Here is a 27,933-nt window from a genome sequence, read left to right as displayed (position 1 = left end):
ACGTAAAAAATTTCCGAGCGCGCGGTTTTAAAGCGAGCCGTGCGATTTGCAAAATTCGGCCGCTTGCAAAAGCACCGATTTAAAAAAAAAAATTTAATAATTAAATGTAATTCTATTTTGTAATAATTTTCATTTTAAGATAATATAAGTCTTTCTTTAGTCAATGACGGTAAAATAAATTCTTAATTGTTATAAATAAAGGCACTATGATTTAAGAAAAAAAAAACAATTATCTCGGCTTCAGTTGGTTGTAGAAAATTTTAATTTTTTTATAAATCTTCGTTTCATCTTTAGCAACAATAATCTGTAAGTTAGAAACTCATAGGATATACAGGGCCGCCTCAGCTCTAAATGTTTATAACGAAATTTGCACCCTTATTTTCAAGCCCAAAAGTTATCTCGGCTTCAGTTGGTCGTAGAAATTTTTAATTTTTTTATAAATCTTCGTTTCATCTTCAGCAACAATAATATGTAAGTTAAAAACTCATAGGATGTACAGGGCCGCTTCAGCTCTAAATGTTTATAACGAAATTTGCCCTCTTATTTTCAAATCCAAAAATTAGAGGTTTAAAAATGTTTTACGCATTTATTTACATCAGAATATGAAAATATAACTCTTTCGAAGGAGATTGGATGTTTCACCAACTTTCTACGATTTTTTTTTCAAAAAGTTATAGCCTTCGACATTTGACCTCCTGGGATAAACAATTTATAATATCTTAGCAACAAATTCGTTAATCTAGCTTTAAATTTTTTTTTATGTTTGTAATCCAAAGATCTTCATTGTAAAGCTTTAAAAAATAAAAAAAATTATTTGTACAATAAATAATGCAATTGTAAAAAACGGCCATTTTGGACCTTTCGCAGGCTGTTTTGCAATAACCACTTAACCAAATTGAACTTACCGTACCTCAAATTGTAGGTTTTTTAATTTACTACAACTTTATATTAAAAAGTTTTTGTCTAAAATCAATATCCTAAGCTACAAAATTAAAAATCAATAAAAATTGCAAATTTAACAAATGAAAATCGCAATTAAAAAAAAAGCGCACAATATTTTTGGTTACATTTTAGTAGAAGTTATTCCTGGCATCGTTCTTTACAACACCTGATAGCTTTCAAAAATTCCTGAATTATATCACGTTTTTTCACCCACAGCCTGGGGTAATTGTCGTGTTATGCCTGGTGTATAGGCCCGATTCAAACTGGCCTTCGCCCACTTCGCCGTGCCTCGTTGCTACTTGTAACAATTATTATCGAACTGTAACTGACAAATTTCCACAAAGCAAAGAGAGAAGAATAAACCTGCTCTATAAATAATAAAATATGTAAACTATTTGTATATTTTAGTTCATAACTTGATTTAGTTTTAAAAATATAATTAAATGTAAATCTGTTACAGTTACCTTCTAAGTACCTATTTTTATAGTGTGGGAAATAGAGGTTGAACCTCGCAAAATGGACACAAGTCCGGTTTTATTTTTTTCTGGTATATCAAGGAAAGCATATTATAAGACTAACTTTTTCTTAAAAAATTTCGCCGCATAACCCCCATTTCATCCCTTTAAAGGGGGTAATTTGTGGTCTTACTTAGTAAAAATTTACTTAATAGTAAAATGAAGAGGACTGTATTTACTACCATTTATTTCCCGACAGCATATGTCTATCACCCACCGTTTAGCTGGGGGTAGCTCCCCAAAGTTGACAAATTTTTAAAAAAGATGTTTTAAAAAAAATATCTTTCCCTAACTGTAAAGAAAATTAAGAAGAAACCCTACGGAAATTAATCACAAGTAAGTGGCTGATTTTTTGGTATAGGTTTCATTTAAGGGGAACTGCCCGTTTTTTAATTACGGGGTGTTACATTAAAAAAAAACCCCTTTTTATACCATCTGAACCGCCTATGCTATGTAGAGTAAAAAAACTTTCAGCGATTATCCATGTACTAGTGTTATTTACAAATTTCTATAATGCACCCCCATTTTTTTTCTGGAAGCACCCAAAAAAAAAGGAGAATTAATAAAGAAAGTGATTTTCTTCTTGTACTGTGTGAATCCTTCGCACACCATGATCTTTATTAAAATGATTCATATATCATTTTGTGCACGTTATTAATACCCATGCATGGACAACAAAAGCGATTTCTTAATGCAACCCCTGTAGCCAAAAAAAATAAATAAAGGGGGTTGAATTTTTTTTTGCTTTTTGACCCATATGGACATATGTTCCATCAATAGGGTTCACGGGATACGGACGTTTCGCCCCCGCCGTTTCGCCCCCGACCGTTTCGCCCCCGCCGTTTCGTCCCCAGCCGTTTCGCCCCCGAACCGTTTCGCCCCCGAACCGTTTCGCCCCCGGGATTTTACCTAACATTTTTAACTAGTTGCATTGAGTTATAAATACAATGTTAGTAATACATTTACCTATTGATCATTTTTGAGGTCCGTAAATTGTATGTAAGGCAAAATTAGTTTTCTGATTCAAAAATCCTTTGTGTAAGAAAATATGTAAAATTATTTCTGAGAACAATTATGTATTAATCCTGTCTATCTACTATAAATATGTGTAACAAAGCACTTCTAAGAAAAACAAACAAAAAAATTAGCAATAGGTAAATGTATAACTCAAACTAGTTAAAAATGTTGGATAAAATCCCGGGGGCGAAACGGTTCGGGGGCGAAACGGTTCGGGGGCGAAACGGCTGGGGACGAAACGGCGGGGGCGAAACGCTCGGGGGCGAAACGGCGGGGGCCAAACGCCCGTAAACCGTTTTTCACAAATATATATGATTATTGCAACATCCCTGCGGAAACTACCCCTATCCTTGAAAATAAACTGCAGAAACTACCCCTATCCCTTGGATAGCATGTTTTGACGATTTTCTCATTACCTATGCATTTTTTAAAACAAACTTATACAGAATTAAAAACCACTATTTTCTCAACAAATAAGGTCATATGCTTTTTTTTCGTATAAGCAACCGTTACGGCACAGGTGGCGCCGCAAACCTCAGAAATGCTTTAGCAGGCTCCAGTTTTTGTTTTTTTTTTTCGTCACCTATTCATTTTATGGATAACGTACTTATGGAAAATAAAAGAACACACTGTCTGATACACATTATGACTTATGCATATTTTATTTTCGTTGCACCCTAAAATCATAGTGGTGGACCAAAATCAATTTTTTATTATTTTCTCTATTAATTCTCCTTTTTTTTGGGTGGTTCCGGGGAAAATATGGGGGTGTATTATACAAATTTGTAAATAACACTAGTACATGGATAACCGCTGAATGTTTTTTTACTCTAGCATAGGGGGTTCAAATGGTATAAAAAGGGGTTTTTTTAAAATGTAACACCCTGTAATTAAAAAATTTGCAATTGCTTAATTTTCATTACAGTTAGGGAAAAATATTTTTTAAAACATCTTTTTTAAAAATTTGTCAATGATTGGGCGCCACCCCCGCTAAACGGTGGGTGATAGACATATGCTGTCGGGAAATGTAAATTTTACCCCCTTAAAAGGGATGAAAACGGGGTTCCGGGGCGAAATTTTTTAAGAAAAATTTAGTTTCATAACGAGCACCCCTTGATATACCAGAAAAAAATAAAACCGGACTTGTGTCCATTTTGAGAGGTTCAACCTCTGTTTCCTACACTATTATACATAAAAATAAATTTATATTTGCATATTATGTATTATTATACATAGCTATATGCAATTTGCTGGCTTGGCCTACCCAAAATTTTACCCCACCAGCCGCCACTGCTGTTTCATAGGGATCATGAAGATCCAGGAGAAATTAATGAGAAAAAAAAACAACATATCTTAAAATCCGAAATAGAAACCGTAATAAAGATATTAAAAACTAGAAAATCTAAGGGGAAATGCGGAATCACGAAAGCAATGGGAGACATAGAAATTGAAGTAATGTTCAAACTATGTAATGAAATCTGAAACATAGGAAAAGGGCCAGATCATTGATGTAATTGCATACCCAACTACAAGAAACGTTCACCAACTGACTGAAACTATCGCATTATAACCCTAATCTCTCACGCGAGTCAAGTTCTTCTTCCTCTTCAGGTGCCATCTCCGCTACGGAGGTTGGGAATCATCACATCTATTTTAATTTTTGAGGCTCTAAAAAGTTGTTTCGAGCTCCATCCAAACCATTCTCTCAGGTTTTTTAGTCATGAAATTCGTCTTCTGCCGATGCTTCTGAGTCAAGTTTGTCTTACTATAATTCTGTGGTACTGAGGCAAAACCCGATATGTCAAAAAACGTGATTTTGCAGCAGATGAGTTTAAAAGTGTTGTTGAAATAGTGGACATATCGGAAACTAATTTTATCATCTACTGGTTACATGGATGCGTTTAGCTATATTGCCACATTCTTCATCGCTCAATGTACATAATATTGGAATTAAAAACGAAAATTGATAATTTTTGACATATCGGGTTTTGCCTAAGTACCACAGAATTAACGAGAGATTAAAATCAATACTTTTACCATAGATCCCCCAAAAGCAATGCGGATTTGTCCCTAGAAGAAACACACGAGAACAAATTCCCATTCTCAGACTATAGAAAAGTCTAGAGAATTTATTGTAGAAACATATTCGTACGTAAAGTGGCATAAAAAGTGGCGACTACTAAAAGAAATGGATATGAAAACTTGGACCACTAAAATTTTAACTGACGACTTGGTAAGACGGGGCTCATCAACTCTTCCTGTTGGACCCAAACCTATGATTGGATTGCCCTTCAGTTAAGTACTGGTCGGTGTAATCTCAAGGAGCTTCTTCTGCAGAGGCTCCAGGACACCTGGGCCAGTTGTAGAGGTTTTAGACAGGCTAGTCTCCACATAGTGGGGCCATCCAAGAATCTCACCGCTCAATTTCTTCTTCTAGACCGTAGAAGATGCTCCCTGGTGGTCAGTATGCCACTGTAGACCCCGGCGGCATCTTTATCTGCTTGGATTGGCGGATGGCCCACGGTGCCATCTATGTGGTGAGGAGGAGCCTTCTCACTTGTCCTATGCAAGTGCCCAGCATTGGCCTATCAGAGGTGGCAGATCATGGGATTGATCTTTATGCAGCCGAGCCAGGTGAGGGAGTTACCTTTGAAGAGACTTGTGGCTTTCTGTGAGGCCATAGGTTTGCTGAAAAATTAGACGTTAAAGGCTGCAGGTGGAGATTAGATTTGTAGCCCCTGCTGATTCTGTCAGACAAGGTCCAAACGCTAAGGATTCTTATGGCATGATCCTTATAATAGGGGTGATACCACAGTATAAAGAGGGACAGTAGAACTCCTCTCCGAAAAATTGGAAGTAAAATTTTCAATTCCAAGGTTCTTACCAATTGCAAGGTTCCCAGCCACTAGACCACCACTCTTGCATTGCTAGTCGCGTAGAATCGTACGGGTTTTAACAGGGAAAACCCGCATCCACTACTGGTGAATTACCAATTGCGCACTGCCGGTATTACTTCTTGAGATCAAAGTGCTGATATAGAAAAGGTTTTACTGTCCCTCTTTATACTGCGGTGATACTATGGGCCCGTCGTCGAAAGGCTAAGTGTCTGAAGGCCTCACAAGTGGGCCCTACCCCGATGTATCATACCATACCATACTCTCGGTTTAAGGCAGCACACCACGCCTAGGAGAGAGAAGAATAATTCTTGAAGAATAATTGATAGCAACCATACGTCAAATACCACGTCACCACATCCTTAGGAAGAGGAAGGATAATAAATAGAGGAAGGGGAAGATGTACGTACTGTATTAGATGAGCCGGACTTTACCGGATACGTATATTTAGTACCTTAATTTGCTAATAAATTCATATGTTCTAATCAACTTTAAATCAAATTAATATCACTGTGCAGATAACAATAATTTTAATTTGAAAACTGAAAGTTACAAGATTACAGTTTCTTGAAGAACTAATTAACTTATTAATATTATGTTCTTGGTGTTTAAAATTGTAATATTTGCCATATTGTGTTCGCAAATTAGAGTCAATTATTACTGTAAACTTACCCCAAAGGAGACGTCCATCTTTTCAGAGAAGGAGAAGAAATCAGGAAAAAGGAAAATGGATAAAATGAAAGCTGCTGTAAGTAGAATTTCTGCCCAAAAACTGTCGGCTTCCTTTTCATAAGTATCTCTCATCTTAAAAACTAAAGTCAGGGCCACAATTGAGGGAAGTACTATCAATAATAGGTATAATAGGGAAATGTCACCAACTGCAACAACCGCTAAAGTGTACAGTAACTGCGTTTTTGCGGAAATACCTAAAAAAATGTTCATCACATATTAGCATATTCTATTATAGTGCAGTCAGTGAAGGTTTTCACCTCCGATTTCGCCGAACCGCCTTCGATTTTCATGAAAATCTTTGAGTAGTTAGAAGATACCTCAAGGAACAAAAGTGACATGGTGTTAACTTGCGTTTTTACCCTCGAGGTGAATGTCACTCCTTCACGCGGGTGAAAATTATTTTATTAAAACTAACGCCATAAATCGATAGAAGGACAAATTCTAAGCAAAATGTGTTATACAGGGTGTTTCATTAATAATTGTCCATATAGTAACTGGAGAAACATTAGCACAAAATACGAAGATTTAAACTAAAACACCCTAATAAAATGTGGTTCCTTACTGAGTTACAGGGTGTTTTATCTAAAAATTTAAAAAATTATTTTTGCTCAGCATTTAAAAACTATTGGACGTGTCCTTTTCATACTTGGCAGGAAGTATAGGTATTATACAAACTACTGAATTATGTTAAACAAACGTTTCTGTCTATTACCAGAGGCGTACGACGGGGAAAAGTGAATGGTTGACCCTTTTCAAATTCTACGCCACTGGCGGAATTGCTATTTTAGTTCAATTTTTGGATTCTCCAATACTTTCTATAAAAATAATATACTTTCATTCGTAACGATAAAGTCATTAGTTTTCGAGATCTTTGAAGTTAAAAATGAAACGACACGGTTATTTTGATGAATGTATTGTGTCGCTGCATTTTTAATTTCAAATATCTCAAAAACTAATAATTTTATCGCTACGAATGAAGAGTATATTATTTGCATAAAAAGTTTTGAAAAATAAAAAAATTACACTAAAATAGCAATTTCGTCAGTGGCGTAGAATTTGGGAAGGGTCAACCAGCCACTATCCCCTCTCGTACGCCTCTGATAGTAGCTAGAAACGTTTATTTATCTTAATTTAGTAGGGTGTACAGTAGTTACACTTTGTGCCAAGTATGATAAAAATACGCCAAATAGTTTTAACAAACTGGGTACAAATAATTTTTAAATTTTAATGATATGAATCATATCATAGATTAATCAAAATAACTGTGTCGTTTCATATTTAACTTCAAATATCTCGAAAACTAATGACTTTATCGTTACCAATAAGGAGTATGTTATTTACGTAAAAAGTGTTGGAGAATCTAAAAATGCACTAAAATAGTAATTCGTCCAGTGGCGTAGAATTTGAGAAGGGTCAGCCATTCACTATCCCCTGTCGTACGCCTCTGGTAGTAGCTAGAAACGTTTGTTTATCACAATTTAGTAGGATGTATAGTAGTCGCACTTTCTACCAAGTATGAAAAGGATACGTCGAATAGTTTTAAAATGCTGAGCAAAAATAATTTTTAAATTTTTAGATAAAACACATAAACACATAATCGACAAAAGAGGAAAAGTGATACAGTGATTTTTTTAATAATATATTGTTACTATGGAACACTTAGATTAAATGTTGAACATCTTTAACAACAAAATACTTGGATAGCAGAATGTATCCAGGTGTATTCTCGGTTTGGGATCTTTCATAATTAATAAACAATAAAGAACTTTATATTAATTTCACGTCTTAAATCAATTATTTATCAAATACCCTATCAATATTATTTAATAAAATTGTCACTGTCTTGTCAGCACATTCTGTTCGGCTGAGTGCGATGTACGGCAAAGATAGCGAATGTTCGATTTGGAACATATTACCACGGACTTCGGTTCCTTTTTTCGAATCCTGAAAAAACTAATAAATATTTTTGAAAAATTTAAACGCAGAATGAAAAGCTAAATTATTACCGGGGGCCGAAAGTCCCTTAGAATAAATAAAAAGTTACTTTTGAATGAGATATTTGAAATTAAAAATCAGACTAAATTTTTCTTAGTTTTTCACCCCTGTAACTTATTAAAATAAACATTATAGAAGTTTTCAGGGACTTTTGACCCTCGATAATAACGTAATCTTTCATTCTGCGCTTAAATTTTTCAAAAATACTTATTAGTTTTCTCAGTATTCGAAAAAAACGAATCCCATTTAAATAGCATTGGAGCCGAAAGTTTGCACCGATCCCCAATCCGAATGTTTTAAAGCGGATTTTCATAAATAACTCAAAAATATAAGAAAGTTATTATTACCAAATTTGAAGATAATAAAAAAATTAATAAATTCCTTTCCTGAAAACCATTTAATGTTAGCTCAAAGTGAGTTATAGGAAATTGAATGTGTATTTTTTCGACGAGTATTCAACTTCAGTAATATATTGTAAAATATACTTACTAAACACTTCAAATACTCAGGAATACCTATCAAATGAGCTCCAGAAGAAGTTACTAGCATCAAAATTAAGCAAGATAGGTACATATAATGACAATAAAAGAACCCTTTCGAATTTTAGGAAAAAGCGAAAAATAAATCATACGCCATTTCGACAAAGATTAAAATTTATAGCAATCCCTATAAGACTTTTTTATTTTAGCATAAGTAATGACGTCAAAAATGTTGACGGGTTTAGAACGCAAATTTGTAAAATAAAAATATGAATTAAAAAAAATTAGAATTTTAAAAATTCTCGTAATTTCTTCTTGTAATAAATTTTTCGTAAACTCGGGAAATTACTCGATATACTTACGTAAAAATTAATGGCAAACCAAAATTTAGATTTTTTCTTTAACAGATATTTTTCTTTTTTTTTAAATTGAATTCGAGTTTTTTTGTTAGCAAGGATTTCGCTTGTTTTTTTACTTTTATAGGATAAAAAATTACTGAGATAGAAACGTTTAATCCCTAAATTTTCTGCAAAAACCATGTAACCGGGGCTCTTAAACCTTTTATATTTAAAAAATAAGGGATTTAGATTAAAATTAATACGATTTTATCGTCATTGAAACTACATTTCAATTTGTTTTAAGGTTAACCTCGTATTATTTTTAAATTTATTCTTATGAAATTCTAAAAAATTATTATCCAAAAAAAAATTTGTAGCTTAAATTTTAATGTGAGTTTTTAACAGTTTTTAATAATTTTAATGGGAATGCCTTCTTCGGGAGCTCATTTGATAATTATTTCTAAGTACTTTGAAAAAATGTTTAGTAAGTATATAAAATGCATCGTTTTCCCCTTATTTCAGCTTGAATCCTTAAACTTAAGTACGCGCCGAAAAAAAATATAGTTTCATTTATCTATAACTCACTTTAGATTAATACCAAAAGGTTTCCAAGCAAGGAATTAATTTCAATTTTGTATTATCTTTAATTTTGATAATAATAACTTTTTATTAAACTTACAGTTTTTGCAAGTTATCACCTACATAGAAGCTATATAATTTAAAAAGTTATTGTTAAGCAACTTTGGCTAATGTTAAGGCTAAGGCTCTGGACGGTTATAGAAAAATAAACAAAAATGCCAACAAAAAATAAATATACATAAAGATAAATGAATAACGTTAACAAAAAACTTCGTAATTGATTTTCAGCTATATATCTAAATTGATATTAAATAAAACAAAAAATGTAAAAATACCTACCAACGTATGATTTGTGTTTGAGTATTCCATATATTAAATATAATATCGCAATCGCAAACGGAATGTAAAAATAAAAATCCATTTTTCCGATGTTGACCTCAGCCTCCCTGTACGTGTTAAAAGCGTAAATGTAGACCAAAACAATGTAAAAATTTACTTCTTCTCGTTTTATAATTCACAAAACTTTGAAGGAGACTGGTTTTTAACGAAGTGACGTTTGCAATTATTGTTTGGACCACCTCTCTCTTCTGCAGTGTTGCCGATAAAATGTTTATTATTATAAAATCATTATTATAATTATTATAAAATTCTTAGAAACAGCCAACACAACTTTAGATTGGTCTTCCTTCCAGCGCTTATACTTTATTCAGAAATATAGTGCTTTTGTATCTTATGTCGGTTTACTAGTTAAACGATTTTCTCATTTTAACCGCTTGCAAGAATTCCTTTTTTTTCTTCTTCTCGATGTGCCTATCTGTGACGAATGTTGGCGATCATCATGGCCCTCTTTATTTTATCTGCAGCAGCGCGGAAAAGTTGCACATATGTTGTGTTGAACCAGGTTCTTAGGTTCTTCAACCAGGATGTTCTTGTTTTTCCTGGAACTCGCTTCCCAATTATTTTTCCTTGCAGGATGGCTTGTAGGAGGGCATATCTGGATTCATTTCCTATAATGTGTCCAAAGTATTCCAACTTTCGAGATTTGATGGTGGTCAGTACCACTCGGTTCATATTCATTCCTCTGAGGATCTCCTCACTTGTGACCCGGTCAGTCCACGGAATTTTAAGAATTCTCCGATATAGCCACATCTCAAATGCTTCTAATCTTCTGCACATATCTTCGTTTAAGGTCCACGATTTAACGCCATAAAAAAGAACCGAGAGGACGTAGCATCGCAGTATTCTTACTTTTATACCAAGAGAAAAGCCGTGCCTCTTGAAAAGGTCCCCATACGGTTGAAGATGGAACTAGCTTTTGTAATGCGCTCACTTATCTCTTGGTTGTTGGTCCATTCTTCATTTATTATGGTGCAGAGGTAGTTGTAGTACGTCACTCTTTCTACAGGGGTTTGGTTGGTGTAGAGTTAACCTCCTGTTATCTTTTTCTTGCTAATGATCATAAGCTTTCTCTTCCTTACGTTTATACCGAGTCCATATTTTTGACTGCAATACGTGATTTTGTACATAAGGATGGCAGGTCTTCTAGGTTGTCCGCAAATACTATGGTGTCGTCTGCATGCCTGATGTTATTTAGCCAGTACCCGTTTAGTAGAACACCCTTCCCAGTCTCGTGCAAAGCCGCGATAAATATGCTTTCAGACCAAAGCTTGAAAACTAGAGGGGAAAAAATATAGCCTTGCCTTACTCCACGCATGACCTTCACACACTCGCTAAGCTTCACTTCAACTCTAAGGTTTGCAGACTGATTCCAGTAAAGGTTTCTAATTATTTTCAGATCTTAGTTGTTAATTCCTGCCTCTTTTAGTATTGGCATCATCTTGGTGTGCTGTACTCAATTAAATGCTTTCTCGTAATCAAACAGACATCCTTTGTTTTGGTTGTGATTAACCTAGAACCCCAATGGGTGTGCTTACCCTTAAAATCACCACGAATTATAAATCTTCTGTGTCATGTCTATTCAAAAATTTTATATACATAATGATCTTTTTGAGGTGATGTTTTGGTGAAAAGTAGACAGCAGTAACGATAAGCTCAAAAGATTTTGTTTTAACTCTTAACCGCAAACCGCAGAATGCAGCGACAGTATCGTCTGCGGTCAGATCAATTCCGAGCAGAACTGCACTGCATCTCCATAATAGCAACAACAACATTGCACGATGGGAATTTATAATAATAGTATAATATTAAAAGTCGTATAAGTAGGATATCAGACGCAATGAACAACGATGAATTAATGTTATATCTTTTGATGGAAGAAGAAGATGACGACGATCTTTTACTTTTGCATTATAAAAGAAAAAGGAAGTCAACTAGGTCTCTATTTAAAAATAGACAATTTGACGGAAGCTTGCGTCGTAAATAACTGAATATTTTGCTACAAAATTAATTAATTTCTCTTCTTCTTCATTTGAAATACTCATTTTCAAAAGAAATTCAATTCTTTTCACTTTTCAGTCAATTTGGAAACAACAAAAATACATGTTGTCGCTCTGCGGTCGGCGACACTACTGGTTCTGGTGCAGTCCTGCGGTCTGCGGTGGCGACCTTCTGCGTGCGGCGGCGACAGTGCCGCTCTACTCGACATCAAGCTCATAAGAAACCATATGAACCAGTAGGTCTGTCGCTGCGGTCTGCAGTTTGCGGTTTGCGGTCTTGTTCGGAATCGTACCTCTACTGAATTCGCCTGAAACATTTCTGTCTTGTAGCTTGTAGCTTATTCCTAATGATGATGTCTGATAGTTTCTTTTATTATGATAGCACTATCACCCCTGGTTTTTTAGAGATTAGGAATGTTTATTTAAAAAAGGTTTGGACAAATTTAATATTAACTAACTTGATTGGATAACTGAAAAAGAATGGTGGACATGTGCTATGGAAGCTTATCGATAAACTAACTAATCGACCGCATATGGACACTACAAGTCATCCCAGAAGATTGGAAAGTAGGAATCATACTTCCTATATACAAAGGGGGAAACAAACGACAGGATTTGAATATTTTTTTAAAATATGGTGCTTCAAAAATTGATCATATTCAGCTAATAACTGGAGTATTCCCAATTAATTTTCATTTTGTGATGAACTCGACAACTCATTTTCGCTGCGAAATGCTAAATCTTGTTTACAAATAAACTTTATAACACTAAAATTAGTCTTTGAGTTACCATTTTCCAATAATTCTTTATTTCTTCGGCCTGTTTTGCTATTTCAGTATCAATTCTTTCGTGTGCTTTAGACATTTCGTGATCCATAAACCTACTACTATCTGCATGTTTCCAATCACAAAATCCTCTGTGGCTAAAATGTGTACGAACACTAGATAAGAATTTACAAACGAAGCAATACACTCACCCGGTGGAAGGTGAAAAACATAACCATGAACAATGTATTATATTATCACTCCTACGCTCCTTTATTTTATACTTGTCATACATTGTCGAGTTCCTGTATCTCCTGCCAATATCTGTTTAAATGAACCTCTTATGTTTGGGGCTTTGTGGGGGCCCCTGAAATGTGAGGACCCGGGCAGCTGCCCAGCTTGCTTAAATCCTGCCCTGTTGTTAAGCAGGCCAAGACTCACAAAGGGTTGTAGCGCCATTAGTAGAAGAAGAACTTGATTGGATACAGAATACATGATAAATTAAAATAGGTCAGCATTCGCAATCTTTTACTTTTATTTAGTATATAAGTACAAAAGTGTATAAAAAATAATTTGCATATTTAATTTATTTTCGATTTGTAATTTATAAGGATATTATAGCAACGATGGCTTACTAACTTCATTTGCGGCATCAGGAACAGCATCAGGTTTGGTAAGTGTAATGGGTGGTGCTAGTCCAGAAGTGACGACGAAGATATTTTGAGATTTTGTATCCATCTTTTCTTCTTGGCAGTCTAGCACAATCCTTTTAGAGCGTACAGTTAGTACAGCAACGGATAGGATTATGAAATTTAGAATCACAACTGCCGAATATCTTATACTGCATCGACCATGGAATACGTGGAAAAAGAAGACTATGCACATGTTCAGCATCTTATAAAAGAATAACAAGTAGGTGTATATTTTCATGTGTTTGGTAGTTCTTTCGCTGTTCCAGATCATATATAGCTGCGGAATAAAGGCTACAGATTCTAGGTATTCGCCAAAAGCAGATAGTATCTAAAAAACAAAATAAAAATACGGTGAATTAAAATTTACCCATACAGGGTAGCGAGAAAGTATGGAAAAACGATAATTTCTCGGAAACCGCTAATAACGATTTTTATAGATTTTGGTGGGTAAGGATCTTGTATTTCGGCCGATATTATAGTGGTAATTACATTGTTGTCAAATCTTCCGTTGTTCTGGAATTCTAATGAACTTTCTTATTTCTAATGGAACACCCTATATATTTTTGCGTTTTAACGTCCTTAAGAAATCCTGATTATTTTTTGTGTTATATTTCCTATACCTAAATGCCATAATTTCTGAGTTATTGCAATATTTATTAAAAAAAAAAATTTTAAACAAATTTTAAAAATCAAATTTTTCGGCCCGGATAGACCTTATTTTAGGTTCTTTGAATCATTGGAAACAAAAAAGGTCTTTTTTAATTTTTGTCCAAAGTTAATCGTTTACTAGCTATAAACAATTTAAAACTGAAAACAATCGAAAAATTACGATTTTCTAGACTCAAAACCACAAGTAAAAAAAATTATTTTTTAAACAACGAAGAGCCTAAGTTCAAGTTCAAACTTTATTTTATCAGGTACCGATAAGTAATTTGGGCTTATTGCATTTTAAAACACTCGTTTCTAGTTGTTAAAGCAGCTCGATCGCCCGTCCTCTTATAAGCGCTTCATTAACAATTGAAAAAAACCTTTTAGAATAAAACGTGCCAAAAATTCTTATAGGGAGCTAATAAAAGAAGGCTTGAGTTTGAATTAAGGTACTTCGTAATCTCAAAAATTATTTTTTACGTGTGTTTTTGAATCTTGAAAATCGTAATTTTTCGATTTTTTTTCAGTTTTTCATTGTTTATAACTCGGAAACGATTAACTTTAAAGAAAAATTACAAAAGATCTTTTTTGTCCCCAATGATCCAAAGAACCTAAAATAATGTCAATCCGGGCCAAAAAATTTGATTTTTATAATTTGTTTAAAAATTTTTTTTAATAAATGTAGCAATAACTCCGAAATTATGGCATTTAGGTATAGGAAATATAACACGAAAAATGATCAGTATTTCTTAAGGACGTCAAAAAATATACAGGGTGTTCTATTTGAAATAAGAAAGTTCATTAGATTTCCAGAAAAACGGAATATTTGACAACAATGTAATTACCATTATAATATCGGCCGTATTATGCCTCCTCTACACATCGGCAGACGTGTACGCGGACGACATCTGCGTATGCATCCGCAGATGTGTAGATGGGGTAATTTGATCGTCTCTTGTTTACATATCACGTCGGCGGAGGCGTCTGCTAAATATCCGATTGTTGTCGGTTTTCCTAGCACAGATCAAAGGGTTTCGGAGCGAACGTCCGATGCCTCTCCACACATCTGGCCTCGGACCTCTACGACGCATTAGTTTTCGCAGTGAATTCAAAGTAGATATTGCGTCACTCGAGAATTAACACAGACTAAATGATTTACAGATATGTACCTACAGATGTGTGGTCAGCGCGTGATGATACATCGGCAGATGCATCCGCAGACGCGTCTGCCGATGTGTAGTGGAGGCATTAGAAAACCCTTACCCACCAAAATCTATAAAAATCGTCTGTGCAGACCAACTTTGTTTTTGTCATATATTTTTTGTGTTTTTGTATAGCAAATATCGACAAAAAAATTGTGTATTGGTGGTTAATTCTAGAGAGGCTAGAGAAAGTCGTTAACCAAAATTTATTTAAGAAAACGAAACTTTGTTTAAAAAGTAGAAGAAAAAACAGTTAAATCAATGGGATTTAAAACGAAAAAAAAAACAGTTGAAGATATTTAAGACTTATATTATCCATAAGTAGAAATATCAATTGAACAAGTGAAGAAGCATTAATAAATCGGTTAGTTTAAATTCATTTTTCTAGCCTCGAGAATATCATCGTCCACATTTTTTCCACAAAACTTTGTTGAATATTCTTTACCATAATGGAATTATCAACCAGTGTACCCCAAAAACTTAGATGATTCTACTGTATTAGGTTTGCTCTACTTTATCCGGCATGTGCTCCCCTTTTTTTAATTCAATTGAGTTTCTTTAGTCTCTGGTATTTTGTTGTAAGACCCTTACCTTGCTTATATTATATACAGTTTATCATGTCGACTTGTTCCTAGATTTGACAAGACAAACTCTTTTTTTCCATTAAACTCTAATGAGCCTGAGGCCTCAACAGTTTTCTTATTGCTAGTTTTAGAAATTTTTCTGGTTCAATCATCAGTTGGCCTCTATCTGACACGACTATTTAGTAGGTACTTCGATTTCGATTTATTAATAAATTAGTTTTTTTAATCAACCTCAAATGAAATTAATATCTTTATGCAGATAACAATTACAATTTGAAGACTATATCGTACAAGGTTACACAGATCCTTGGAAAAAGTTAACATCAATATATTGCTTGTCAGTGTTTTAAAATATATATTTATTATTTGCAATATTGTTTCAACTATAGCTTTAAACTTACATCAAAGGAGGAGAAATACTCATAGACGAAAGTGGACAAAATCAAAGCTGGTGTAAGAAGAATTTCTGTCCAAAAACCGTCTGCTTCTTTTTCGTACGTATCTCTCATCTTAAAAGCTAAAGCAAAAGCCACAATTGAGGGAAGTACTATCAACAATATGTAATCTATGGAAATATTACAATTTGCAACAACCGCTACAGTGTAGAGTAATTGCGTTTTTGCGGAGATACCTAAAAAAATTGTTAATTATTAACACATCCTATTTTAGAGTGATGAGTGCAAAATAACGCAAAAGATCGGAAACATAATACGTTGTGGAATAAAAAGAGATGAAACTTGTAGATGTGAGAAATTATCGATAGAAACCTATCTTACATTACCACTATCGATAGTTTCCCATCTTTAAACGTTAGCTTACCCTTAGAGCACCAAGCGGGGTCCCAAAGTGACCCCAGCAAGTGTTTTTTCTAAATAACTTTTTCCACAATTTTTTTGGGGATGTCTTTTTTAATATGTGTCATTTTAACCTTTATAAATATTAATTATTTTTAAACACTTTTCAAAAATATTTGTTTTATATTTATTTATTCAATAAAATACGCGCAGGTGTCTCTTTGGGACCCCGCTTGGCGTTTAATGTTAGACATAAATTTAGTGAAACAAAATAAGTTATCAATCGAAGTAGCACAGAAAACGACAATAAATATCGTTCCCATACCACTAGATTGACAACAGGTGGAATGCTTTCTTTGGTTACAACCTCCCGTGATTTTCAAAAATTATAAATTATACAGGGTGCCGAGGAAATTAAGATGAGGGAATTTTAAATAATTCACGTCCCATCTGCTCAGCGTGGTAAAAGTTCCAACAAGAAAGTTTCCTTAGTACTCAACAAAGAGTAAATGAATTAAAAATGTATAAACATTTTCAATTTCTTTGCAAGCCGAAAATGCAGCAGCATTATACTCTAATTTATTACATTGTACTCTATTACAATGTGAGGCTCTAGTTAAATCGGAGTGGTTACCACGCTGAGCAGATGGGACGTGAATTATTTAAAATTCCCTCATCTTAATTTCCTCGGCACCCTGTATGATTTATAATTTTTGAAAATCACGGGAGGTTGTAACCAAAGAAAGTTTTCCACCTGTTTTCAATCTGGTGGTATGGGAACGATATTTATTTTCGTTTTCTGTGCTACTTCGATTCATAACTTATTTTGTTTTTCGGTAGATGTCTCTAGTGGATTTGCGGCATTTCTTTCTTTGCAATTCGGAAAGGCCCAAAGCAGGGTACCTGATGAAATCGGAGAGAAGAGAATATGGGATTACTGATGAAGGTAAAAAAATACCCGAAACCGGTATAGACACTTCCTGCACTCTCCTATTTAACTAGAGTATTAGACCAGGAAGGATCTGTTTTTAGCTGGATGTGAGAGGTGGCATTCAGATTTTTGCGGATAAAGTTAGGTGATAACTTCGTTAATAATAATTGACTTATGCTCCATCTCAAATATGCCCGGAACATTAATAAAAAAAAATAAAATATTTAAGAATTTCAAAAAATTTCGTTTTTTTTACTTCCTTTGCTTATAATAACTTTAAAACGATTCATTTTGGAACACAGTCTTATAGGAATAAAACAAAGATAATTAAATTTTCTATCAGATACGATTGGTTAAAATTGTCTTAATTTAACACCCTTGCTGCAAAATAGCAATAAATATAAAATAAGGGGACAAAACAAGCCTGTCTTTATTCAATGTTTTTCCATCACTTAGGTTACACTTGGAACCTTCCTAATTCACTTAGATTATTTCATTCGTAGGAGATTCTGACCAATACAAAGCTACAGAAATGCAAATTAAGGCGATAATTTTGATAATCTCCCGTCGTTAAGCATATTACGTCAGATGCCCTTCGTGGCTACGAAAAAATACATTCAGTGACATTAATGACAATTAATGTTTTAAAAATTATAAAAGTGATGACTTTCAATCGTCATATTATATTTATAAAAACTGCGTGTTTAATGGTACTTTGTACTTACATAAATAAATTACAATTAAATTTTGGTTTTGAACAGTTTTATTCATGAAATAATCGCAACAAATTGCACACGATCTCTGAAATTAATATATAATTTTTGCTCTCGTGACACCTTGACATAATTTCACTCGCCTTCGGCTCGTGAAATTAAAACTGTCAAAGTGTCACTCGGGAAAAATTCAATAATTTCAGAGCTCTTGTGCAATTACTACTAAAAATTTTTGTAATGTGCTAAAACCGTATTTAGATCTGTCAATTTTTTTACATATAAAGAAGCACTCCACCTATCTAATGCGCTTTACAGAATTAAAATCGGATTATTTAAGCAGCCTCAGCAATGTTTTAAAATTATAAACAATTTTTTGGCTTGTAAACAAATTAGTCCAGTGTCCAGGAGGGGGTGCTACGGGCTCCTTTATTTAGATGGAGTTACCCAAGTTTTTTTATGTATTTTTTGGGTAACAGTTGATCCGGAAGTCGATAAGATTGTTATAAACAAAGAACTTAAGGAATTACATAACATCGATTTTTCGCAAAATAAAACATTTTTTGTATTACTTGGGTAATTCTAAGCAAACAATGTCCTTACAAGTTTTTTCGTAGGATGCATAGTTTTCGAGATAAACGTGGTGGAACATTCAAAAAATCGTAAAACTGCAATTTTTGAACGAGAATAACTTTTGATTAAGAAATAAAATAACAATTCTTCTGACAGCATTTGAAAGTTTAAGTCAAATTCTACCGGTTTTAATTATTTGCATTGCTAAAAATTAATTTTTTTATTATTAAACAAAGCTATTTGTTTATAAGCCAAAAAATTGTTTATAATTTTAAAACATTGCTGAGGCACCTTAAATAATCCCATTTTAATTCTGTAAAGTGTATTAGATAGGTAGAGCACCTCTTTATATGTAAAAAAATTAGCCAACTTCTAAATCGTCTACTTATTGTTCAGAAAGATTTTAAAAAATTTGAATTTACATTGCAAATTTATTATGCAAAATCTATTAAGTCGATTTTAATGAAATTTAGTAGACCGTTTAAGTAAGTTCTAAGAATTTTCTATGCGAATTACTAAGGTTCTAAGTGTCACCAAAGTGGTTAAGAAACATTGAATAACAACAGGCGTATTTTGCCCTGAATACAGTAAAACCTGTGTTTACGGCCACCTGCCAAAACCGGAGTCCTGTACTAACGACCAGTTTAAAAATTCTCCAAACCAATTATATGTAGACTACAAAAACTGGCAATACCGGCCACCTTTCTATATCGGTCAATAGTTCTTTCATTTTTAGTGGCCGTTACTGACAGGTTTTACTGTATTTTATTTTTTTTATTAATGTTCCGGGCATATTTGAGAAGGAGCATAAGTCAATTATTATTACTGAAGGTGTCACCTAAATTTATCTGCAAAAATCCGAATGCCACCTCTCACATCCAAAAATACACGTTTTTTACAGATTAGTCCTGGTCTATATAATGCTGCTGCATTTTCGGATTGCAAAGAAATTGAAAATGTTTATACATTTATAAATTTAGTGCTCCATCGACTGCAAATCCTTTGTCTTTTCTTTTTTTCAACTGCTACTTTAGAATTTGCAGTAAATAGCCCCATCTTTCGTAACAATCGTCAAAATGTGCAACAAAGTGCCATTAATGTTTGGTATATGAAATTCTATATAAGTATAAGAAATTGTATAAGCCGCTTAAAGAAAAAATATTTTAACATCCAATTAATCATTGTAAATTAGTCGATATAATAATAATAATAATAATAATAATTTATTCAACAATAATAGGTACAATCTTTTTAGATATTTACAGCTAAAGTGAATAAATTAACCCGAAGGTCTCCGAGAGGTGTGGATACACCTGTTTCGGTAAATATGATATAAAATAATAAATAATAACATATTAACGTAAATAACATAAATAGCAACATAATACAATATAATATAATACAATAAATAGATAGGTACGTTTTTTTTAAATTGTAAATACACAGTTATGTTTTAGTAAATATGATACGTAGAATAAATAATATAATGAAAACAATAAAATAAATACTTAGTTTAACAATAAAGCACGAATAATTAATTTTTTTTTTAAACAATTATGTATGGCTCAATTAGTTAGTAATATTTTTGAAGAATGGTGTATATACGCATGTTTTATTAAATATGATAAAAATAATAAGCAAAATAAATCAGTTTAAAACAATATAAAATTTGAAATATAGGTATAAAAATTGGTAGTGGCTCTAGAGTTTCATTTATTTTTTTTTTTGTTTTTTAATGTACCTATGTAAATTTAAGCTACTGTAATGATGTCACAAAAATTTCTTGTTTGTTCCATCAGAAATGATTTTAATTTCTTTTTAAATAGAAGAACATTCTTAGTATTTTTGATATCATTGGGGATATGATTATATATTTTTGGGGCTAGAAATAGAAAACTTCTTTGACAGAAGGACTTTGTCATTTTCGGAATCATATAAAGGTGTTTGCCTCTTGTATCATGCTCATGTGATGGTAAATTGTTGTCTGTTTTCATGGTGTGATATTTTAAAGACACACAAAGAAAGTATAACTGTTTCAAGTCAAATATATTACTATCCTTATATAATCTATCTGTAGAGTAGGTGTATGGTTTAGACATAATAATTTTCAGAAATCTTCTTTGTATGATTTCCAGTTGGAGAATGTGTGTTTTTAGGGCGCTTCCCCAAGCCAGTATACCATAACGGAGATGACTTTCTACTAGTCCGTAATATAGTGTGCGAAGGTATATATTAGGTATGTGTTTTTTAAGATGTTTAAACTTATACAGGATAAACTGTAGCTTTTTAATGATATATTTAATGTGAAAGTCCCATTTTAGATGTGTATCTATAAAAACTCCTAGATATTTAACATTTGTTACGGATTTAATATAAAATTTTTGTTTATTATGTGATATTTGAAGGGGTTTGAAAAGATCAGTGGTCAAGTTAGAGTTAAATATTGGTAGATAAACAGTTTTCTTAAAATTGATTGTTAGTATTTTGTAGTCAAACCATTCTTTTATTAGTTGTAGATCACATTCTGCTTTTGTTTTTAATTCATACCAATTCTCAGCATCATAAATAATAGCTGTATCATCAGCAAACCCAATTATGTGCCCTGTACTCTGTAATGAAAATAATCCATTTATATATAGATTAAACAGGACAGGACCTAATACTGTTCCCTGTGGCACTCCATATGTTATACTTCTTTGTCCGCTTATTACTTCGGAGACCCTTACTACCTGTTGTCTCTCAGAGAGGTAACTTCTAAATAATTGTAAACAGTTGTCTCTTATACCAATTTTCTCTAAGGTTTGTAAGAGGTTATTGTGACTAACAGTGTCAAAAGCTTTGGCCAAATCAAGAAATACGCATAAGCAAACTTTATTTTTGTTAAGTGCTTCATATGCTTTAGATGTTAAATTCAAGATGGCATCTTGGGTGGAAGTATTTTGCTTAAAACCAAATTGGTGAGGGGAAATTAAATTATATTTTTTGATATATGCTGTAAGCCTATTTTTCAATAATAATTCAAATATTTTAGAAACATGCGGAATAAGAGATATAGGTCGATAGTTTGCAGCAAGAGTTTTGTCTTCATTTTTGTATATTGGTATGACTACTGTTGTTTTGAAGGCTTTAGGCCATATTCCTTTTTCTATACATATATTGATAATGTGAACCAATGGCTCGAGTATGTATGGTGAAATTGTTTTCAAACATTCTGCATTAATGTCGTCAATACCAGTTGCCTTTTTACACTTTAGTTCATTTATATATTATATATTAGTATAGTTAAATAATTAAACAATAAAGATTATGCAAGAGAAATTAAACAATTTTTCTACTTTTAAGAACAAAAAGCGTGAAGGACAAGTTCCTTAATAAATAAAATAAATTATAACAAAACTGTAAATCATACATGTCTGTTTATGTTTAGTGAAAGCTTCAGTTTTTTATGTAAACTATTTTTTTAAGAAAATAAAAACTTTCAACATTGAATTTTGCACTACATGTTATTTAGAGCCTAAAGTATCAAAAAATATATAAAAACAAAAAAGTCAATAAACAAACTGGGGTCCAAAAAAGCTTGGTGCTCTGAGGGTTAAGAACTAGTTGAGTTCAATCATAATTATACGTATGACGTCGAACATTACCATTTTTTTAAATTTCGCATAAAGTAAAAACTTATTGAAGACATTAAAGCAAATGTAAATAAAATCAGTTTAATTAGTAGTAATTTTTTAATCCAAAATTAAATTATTTATCGAGAATAATTTCTACTATGATTTGAGACATTGCATACACTCTTGTCAAGATGACATGTGAAATTAAAATAATATGTTTTTCGACGTCATATATACGTAAGACTACTGAAGGCAATCATATATACGTAAGACTACTGAAGGCAACTATCCACGTATCGTATAAGAACTAGCTTTATCTTGTACTATCTCACAACTTAATATGTTTTCCATATTTTGCGTTATTTTGCCGGCTTTTAACGGACTCACCACTGTATAATCACTCATGCGTGAAAATTTTTTGTCGATCTCCAAGAGATGGCACAAGATCTGTTAGGGTCCAGACAATGTTCGTTTACACGTTTATGAAGTTGAATAAAACAATCGATACAACAGTATCGATCGAAAGATTATACAATCACAACACATGGAGAACACTGAAATTTCAGGTAATTATCTGGTGAGACACTAAGGAACAGTTATTTTTAAATCAAAAGAAAACAAGGAAAGACAAAGTGAAAATTTTTCCAAAATTGCAAAACTTTGATTGAAAAATATTGCAATTTTTTGCTTATAAACAGTTTGAAATTTTTTTTTTGCTATTGCCTGTAGATAAATTATTTTTGTGCTTACTTGTTTTCACAAATAGAAAAATGATTTTCAATTTTGAGGACTTTTCTAGGGAAAAGAAGATCATAGGACAAGGCCTAATAAAACTGTAGAGGAAGGTGCTAAATAATAAGGTATACTAGATAAGATGGTGAATATTCCATTAATTTCAGGGAAGTAGGTACGATGCCAATAACAAGTACCTACAGAATAAGGTGTTCCGGAGTCCATGACAAAAAACTGGAAGAGTATGAGGTTCAAACAGGAAAGAAGACTAAAATATTTTAAGTTGAACTATCTTAGATAAGAAATGTAAATATTTAGTACTAAGGCAATAAATTAATTTATTTTTATTTGTGCCATTACGAATGAGAAGAATTAGTCCAGTCGGGTTAGACGAATAACAAGCCTAACCTTGCATTAGGAGCTGCCCCAAATTTTATTTTTCTAATCTTTAGGGAGGGTCAATAGTAGTGAAAATTTAAAATCTCAACTGAATTCCGCCGTTGAGTTAGCCGTCATCTTGATTTTAAACGAGAACCGTTTTTGCTCAATATCTCCGCCATTTTCAACTTTTCGACAAAAAGTATAACAATCAAAATTGTTTAAAATGTGATTTTCTATTATTTCTATTGTTACAATTTTTTCGTGTCGTCGATAGTTTCCGAGCTATGGCGGAAAATAGTGACAGTTAGAGTTGGTTAGAGCAAAATTATTGAATTATCTCGTTTATTGTTAGTTTTACGACAAAAATGTTCCTATACAAAAATAAAGGGAATTAAATTCTACACAATTTTAATTTCTTTCATTTTTTTGCTAAAGTTAATATTTAAGGTAGTACGTATGCGATAATGCCGCGAGCGTAAGACCTGATTGATTTTGTAGCAATTGTTTTTGTTAAATATCTACGCCATTTTCAACTAAAATTGTTCCAAATATGATTTCCTACAATTTCTTTTAACAATTTTTTTCACGCGGTTGATATTTTCCGAGTTAAGTGGGAAAATAGTAAAAAGTGGTGGGGGGAGCATAATTACTGTATTGGATCTTGTTTCCGAGCTGTCCCAAATTTTATAATTCTATCCTCTAGGGGAGATCAATAGTAGTGTAAATTTAAAATCTCGACAGAATTCCGCGGTTGCATTAGCCGCCATATTGATTTTAAAGGAGAACCGTTGTTGCTTAATATCTCCGCCATTTTCAACTTTTCGACTAAAACGGTAGGAACTAAAATTGTTGGAAACGCAATTTCCTACAATTTATTTTCCACCATTTTTTTATGTGATCAATATTCCCCGAGTTAAGGGGGAAAATAGTGGAAGCGGAGGGGAAGCATAATTATTGAATTGTCTCATTTATTATTAACTTTACGACATAATTGTACATAAACAAAAATAAAGAGAATTATATTTTATACAATTTTTGTAACTTCCAATGAAACACCAACCAAACTAAGTACATAAAAGACAAAAGTAATAACTTATGTGCATTAAGTTCACTTAAATTTATTAACTAGCGGGTTTTATTGGTTGAATTTGTCTGTCAATAATTAAGCTTCATGTCAGCTAACATATTTTAATATTTCAACAATTTTTTTTTAATTTTGGGCCCTGTTGAGGGGAATTTTCCCATCCCCCCTCTTAGACCCGCCACTGGTTCTCCCGAAAAATTGTAGTAAGTCGTAATTGCAACAATTTCAGTCCTTACACTTTTGTCAAAAAGTTGAAAACGGCGGAGATATTGAACAAAAACCATTGCTATAAAAACAATCGGGTCTTACGCTCGCGCCTTTATCGCATACGTACTACCTTAAATATTGATTTTATCAAAAAAATGAAGCAGATCAAAATTGTACAAAATTTAATTCTCTTCATTTTTGTGTAGATTAAAATTTGTTGTAAAACTAATAATAAACGAGATAATTCAAAAAATCAATAATTATGCTCTAACTGTCATTATTTTTCCCCATAACTCGGAAAATATGGACCGCACGAAAAAAATTGTAATAAACGAAATTATAGAATATCGCATTTTCAACAATTTCAGTTAGTATATTTTTTGCCTAAAAGTTGAAAATGGCGGAGATATTGAGCAAAAACGGTTCTTGTTTAAAATCAAGATGGCGGCTAATGCAACGGTCAATTTCAGTCGAGATTTTAAATTTATACTACTATTGACACCCTCTCAAGATTAGAAAAATAAAATTTGGGGCAGCTCGTAATGCAAGGTCAAATGCTATCCCCTATCCCGACTGGGCTAAATAGAAAAACTGCGTCTAGAATACCGAAAATTGCATAGTGGGCAATCTACCTCTCAGTGCACAAATCTACTCTCAAGTACAGTGATAAATAATAAGGTTTTCTAATCAATTATTATGTGATGATTTTTCAATTATTAGCCTTAGATATAGATCAAAAGTGAGAAAAAGTTGCATCGAAAACTGCCAAAATTACCGAATCCTGACAGTTTAAAAAATAAACAAGAATGACAACAAAAATAAACATAATTCAATATTTCAGATGCTAAAAGTGCTATCCAAAAATTACATAACACCACCTGGGGGACAAACAACCATATTGTAAACCTAACTAAAAGACTTATTATTGAGTCAATGGAAGCAGGATTTAATATAATCTTAGCTTGGATTCCAGGCCATACTGGAGTAAAGGGGAATACAGAGGCTGATAAATTGGCAAATATAGGCAAGACTTTAAATGTTCCTGCAGACATTAAAATAGATAAATTTGACTTTTTGCCTTTTATTAAACAAAAAATTGTAAACGAGTTTAAAGTTGAATGGACAAAGCAGTTTAAAACTAAAGGGAAATGGTATCAACAATGCCAAAGTGATTTTTCTATAAACCCTTGGTTCCACAAATTCACATTTGTGGATCGAAGGCACTTGACATCTATTATTAGAATGCGAACGGGCCATTGTCACACACCAGACCATTTGTTTAAAATTAATTGTAGTGATACTCCTTTTTGTGAATGTGGACAGATAGGAAGTATAACTCATATGTTACTTGAATGCCCAATTAACAAAACAAATCAATTTGACCTGTATCAGGAACTAGTTAATATAGGAAGTCCAACCCCCATTTCATTACAAAATATCTTACATAATATTAATGACCAAACCTTAAGAAAGATCAATCAATTTTTAACAATATTTCAAATTAAAATATAAAATAAAAATAGTTATTTGAAAATCATATCACAATGAATTTAAAGAAGGGAATATGGAAAAATCCAGACCCTTTGAAAAGAGGATTCCCTTCCAGTTAGTCTAAATACGAGGACTGGCCAAGTACCTAAGAGGTGGAGGCCATGAAACTACAAGAAGAAGAAGAAGAATTAATAAAAAATTTCCTAGCTGATCCTCACTGACATTAAAAAAATGTATTGATACCTACCCACATATGATTTGTGTTTGAGTATTGCTGTTACTAAATACCATATCGCAATTGCAAGAGGAATGCTAATAACAAAATTCATTTTTCCTGATATTGATCTTAACCTCTGTGTAGTAAATATGTCAGAAACTCAAATGTAGATGTAGACGTTGATTGAACACACGATGTAGACCAAAACAATTCAAACATTTAGTGTTTAGTTCTTAGCGTTTTATAATTCACAAAAGACTGGTAGGGTGGACGGTGACAGGTGATGTTGCATGTGACTGGTATTTGAATATTTGAACCACTTGAACAACCTCTCTGTTCTGCAGTGTTGCCGATAAAATGTTTATTACTAACATAATTATAAAAATTCATAAAAGCAACGGAACTTTATATTGGTCTTCATTCCAAGGCTTATACTTCGTTCAGAAATAAAGTGCGTCATTTTCATAAATCTCCTGGAGTTTTATGAAAATTCGTTATGAAAATACAGTAGAGCGTCGATTATCCGAACTAATTGGGGGACAAAGGTGTTCGGAAAATCGATTTTTTCGGATAATCGAACTGTATTGATATAGCAATATTATTTTTATCCATATTCGAATGAAAGCCTTATTTACATATCTTTAGTGACAAATACGATAGAAATTAAACAAAAAAGTGCTGTATTTGCAACAAAATGAAGATTTTTAACCATTAAAAAATTTCATAGAAAGGACAATACGCTTTCGTTTAGGCATTTTCAATCGAGTTTCAATCGACGTTCTACTATAGTTGAAATTTATTATTTCGGGATTTTTGAAGTGGCTGAACACGAAGATCGGGTCAGCGAAGCTGTAACAGGTACCTGATGACCGTCATGTACGTCATCTCCTGGAGTTTTATGGAAATTCATTATGAAAATCGTTGAAACTTGTTATCCCGAGGATTTAAAGGTCGCTGAAAACGAACATTGCTTCGACGATACTGTACGAGGTAACTAGTGCCCTGTAGCTACGTCGTCGTATTAATTTATTTTTACGATGTACACTGGGGTGCAAAATTAACCGGACACCTTAAAAATGGGTCATTTTTGATGTCTCGACTTTTCTAAACCTGTTGTCCGATTTAAGTGATTTTTTAATATGTTATAACCTTATTCTTTAACAATATCGCTGTAATAATATTGTTGCTAGAGAGGTAAATTTTCATTGTATACCGAGTGTACCAATGAAACTGTGATTTTTTCTCAAACTTCGCATCATCCTGTGGAATATTCTAGCATTTATAAAATACTCAAATTAAAACCCACCTATGGCATCATGTTTTCTCAACATTTTGTTTTTTGATTCATTCGCTTATGTTGGACCGTAAAAAAGTTAGGTACTTTAACAATTAGGTAGCCATGTTTTTCATCAATACAGGGTG

General features: G+C 32.8%; 2 protein-coding genes and 1 long non-coding RNA gene across 6 annotated transcripts in view; 1 reads left to right on the top strand and 2 right to left on the bottom strand.

Moving 5' to 3' along the window:
• The window catches only part of LOC114327303 (ER lumen protein-retaining receptor erd-2.2-like), a 43,083-nt gene extending 33,008 nt beyond the window's left edge, over positions 1-10,075 (bottom strand). The window contains exons 1-2 of one of the 2 annotated variants that reach the window (XM_028275880.2): positions 9,831-10,065; positions 6,041-6,294 (exon numbers count right to left, since the gene is read on the bottom strand). In XM_028275880.2, the coding sequence (XP_028131681.1) occupies positions 6,041-6,294; positions 9,831-9,912 (336 nt within the window). In that variant the 5' untranslated portion in view covers positions 9,913-10,065. Of the gene's footprint in view, positions 1-6,040; positions 6,295-9,830 lie in introns of both variants that reach the window. The other variant, XM_050644430.1, reaches the window with a different exon arrangement.
• The window catches only part of LOC126880525 (uncharacterized), a 77,344-nt gene extending 63,666 nt beyond the window's left edge, over positions 1-13,678 (top strand). The window contains exon 3 of the long non-coding RNA XR_007696625.1: positions 13,648-13,678. This is a non-coding gene — a long non-coding RNA (uncharacterized LOC126880525). The remainder of the gene's footprint in view (positions 1-13,647) is intronic.
• Positions 1-26,804, bottom strand: part of LOC114327300 (ER lumen protein-retaining receptor) — a 129,128-nt gene extending 102,324 nt beyond the window's left edge. Inside the window, exons 1-3 of one of the 3 annotated variants that reach the window (XM_050644432.1) lie at positions 26,542-26,804; positions 16,179-16,408; positions 13,169-13,671 (exon numbers count right to left, since the gene is read on the bottom strand). In XM_050644432.1, the coding sequence (XP_050500389.1) occupies positions 13,267-13,671; positions 16,179-16,408; positions 26,542-26,623 (717 nt within the window). In that variant the 5' untranslated portion in view covers positions 26,624-26,804 and the 3' untranslated portion in view covers positions 13,169-13,266. Of the gene's footprint in view, positions 1-13,168; positions 13,672-16,178; positions 16,409-26,541 lie in introns of those variants that run through there. The other 2 variants (XM_050644435.1, XM_050644431.1) reach the window with 2 other exon arrangements.
• Between the last annotated feature and the right edge of the window lie 1,129 nt (positions 26,805-27,933).

This window comes from Diabrotica virgifera, chromosome 2 (assembly GCF_917563875.1).
Source record: "Diabrotica virgifera virgifera chromosome 2, PGI_DIABVI_V3a".
Lineage (NCBI taxonomy): Eukaryota > Metazoa > Arthropoda > Insecta > Coleoptera > Chrysomelidae > Diabrotica > Diabrotica virgifera.
This window is presented reverse-complemented; position numbering and strand designations above follow the sequence as displayed.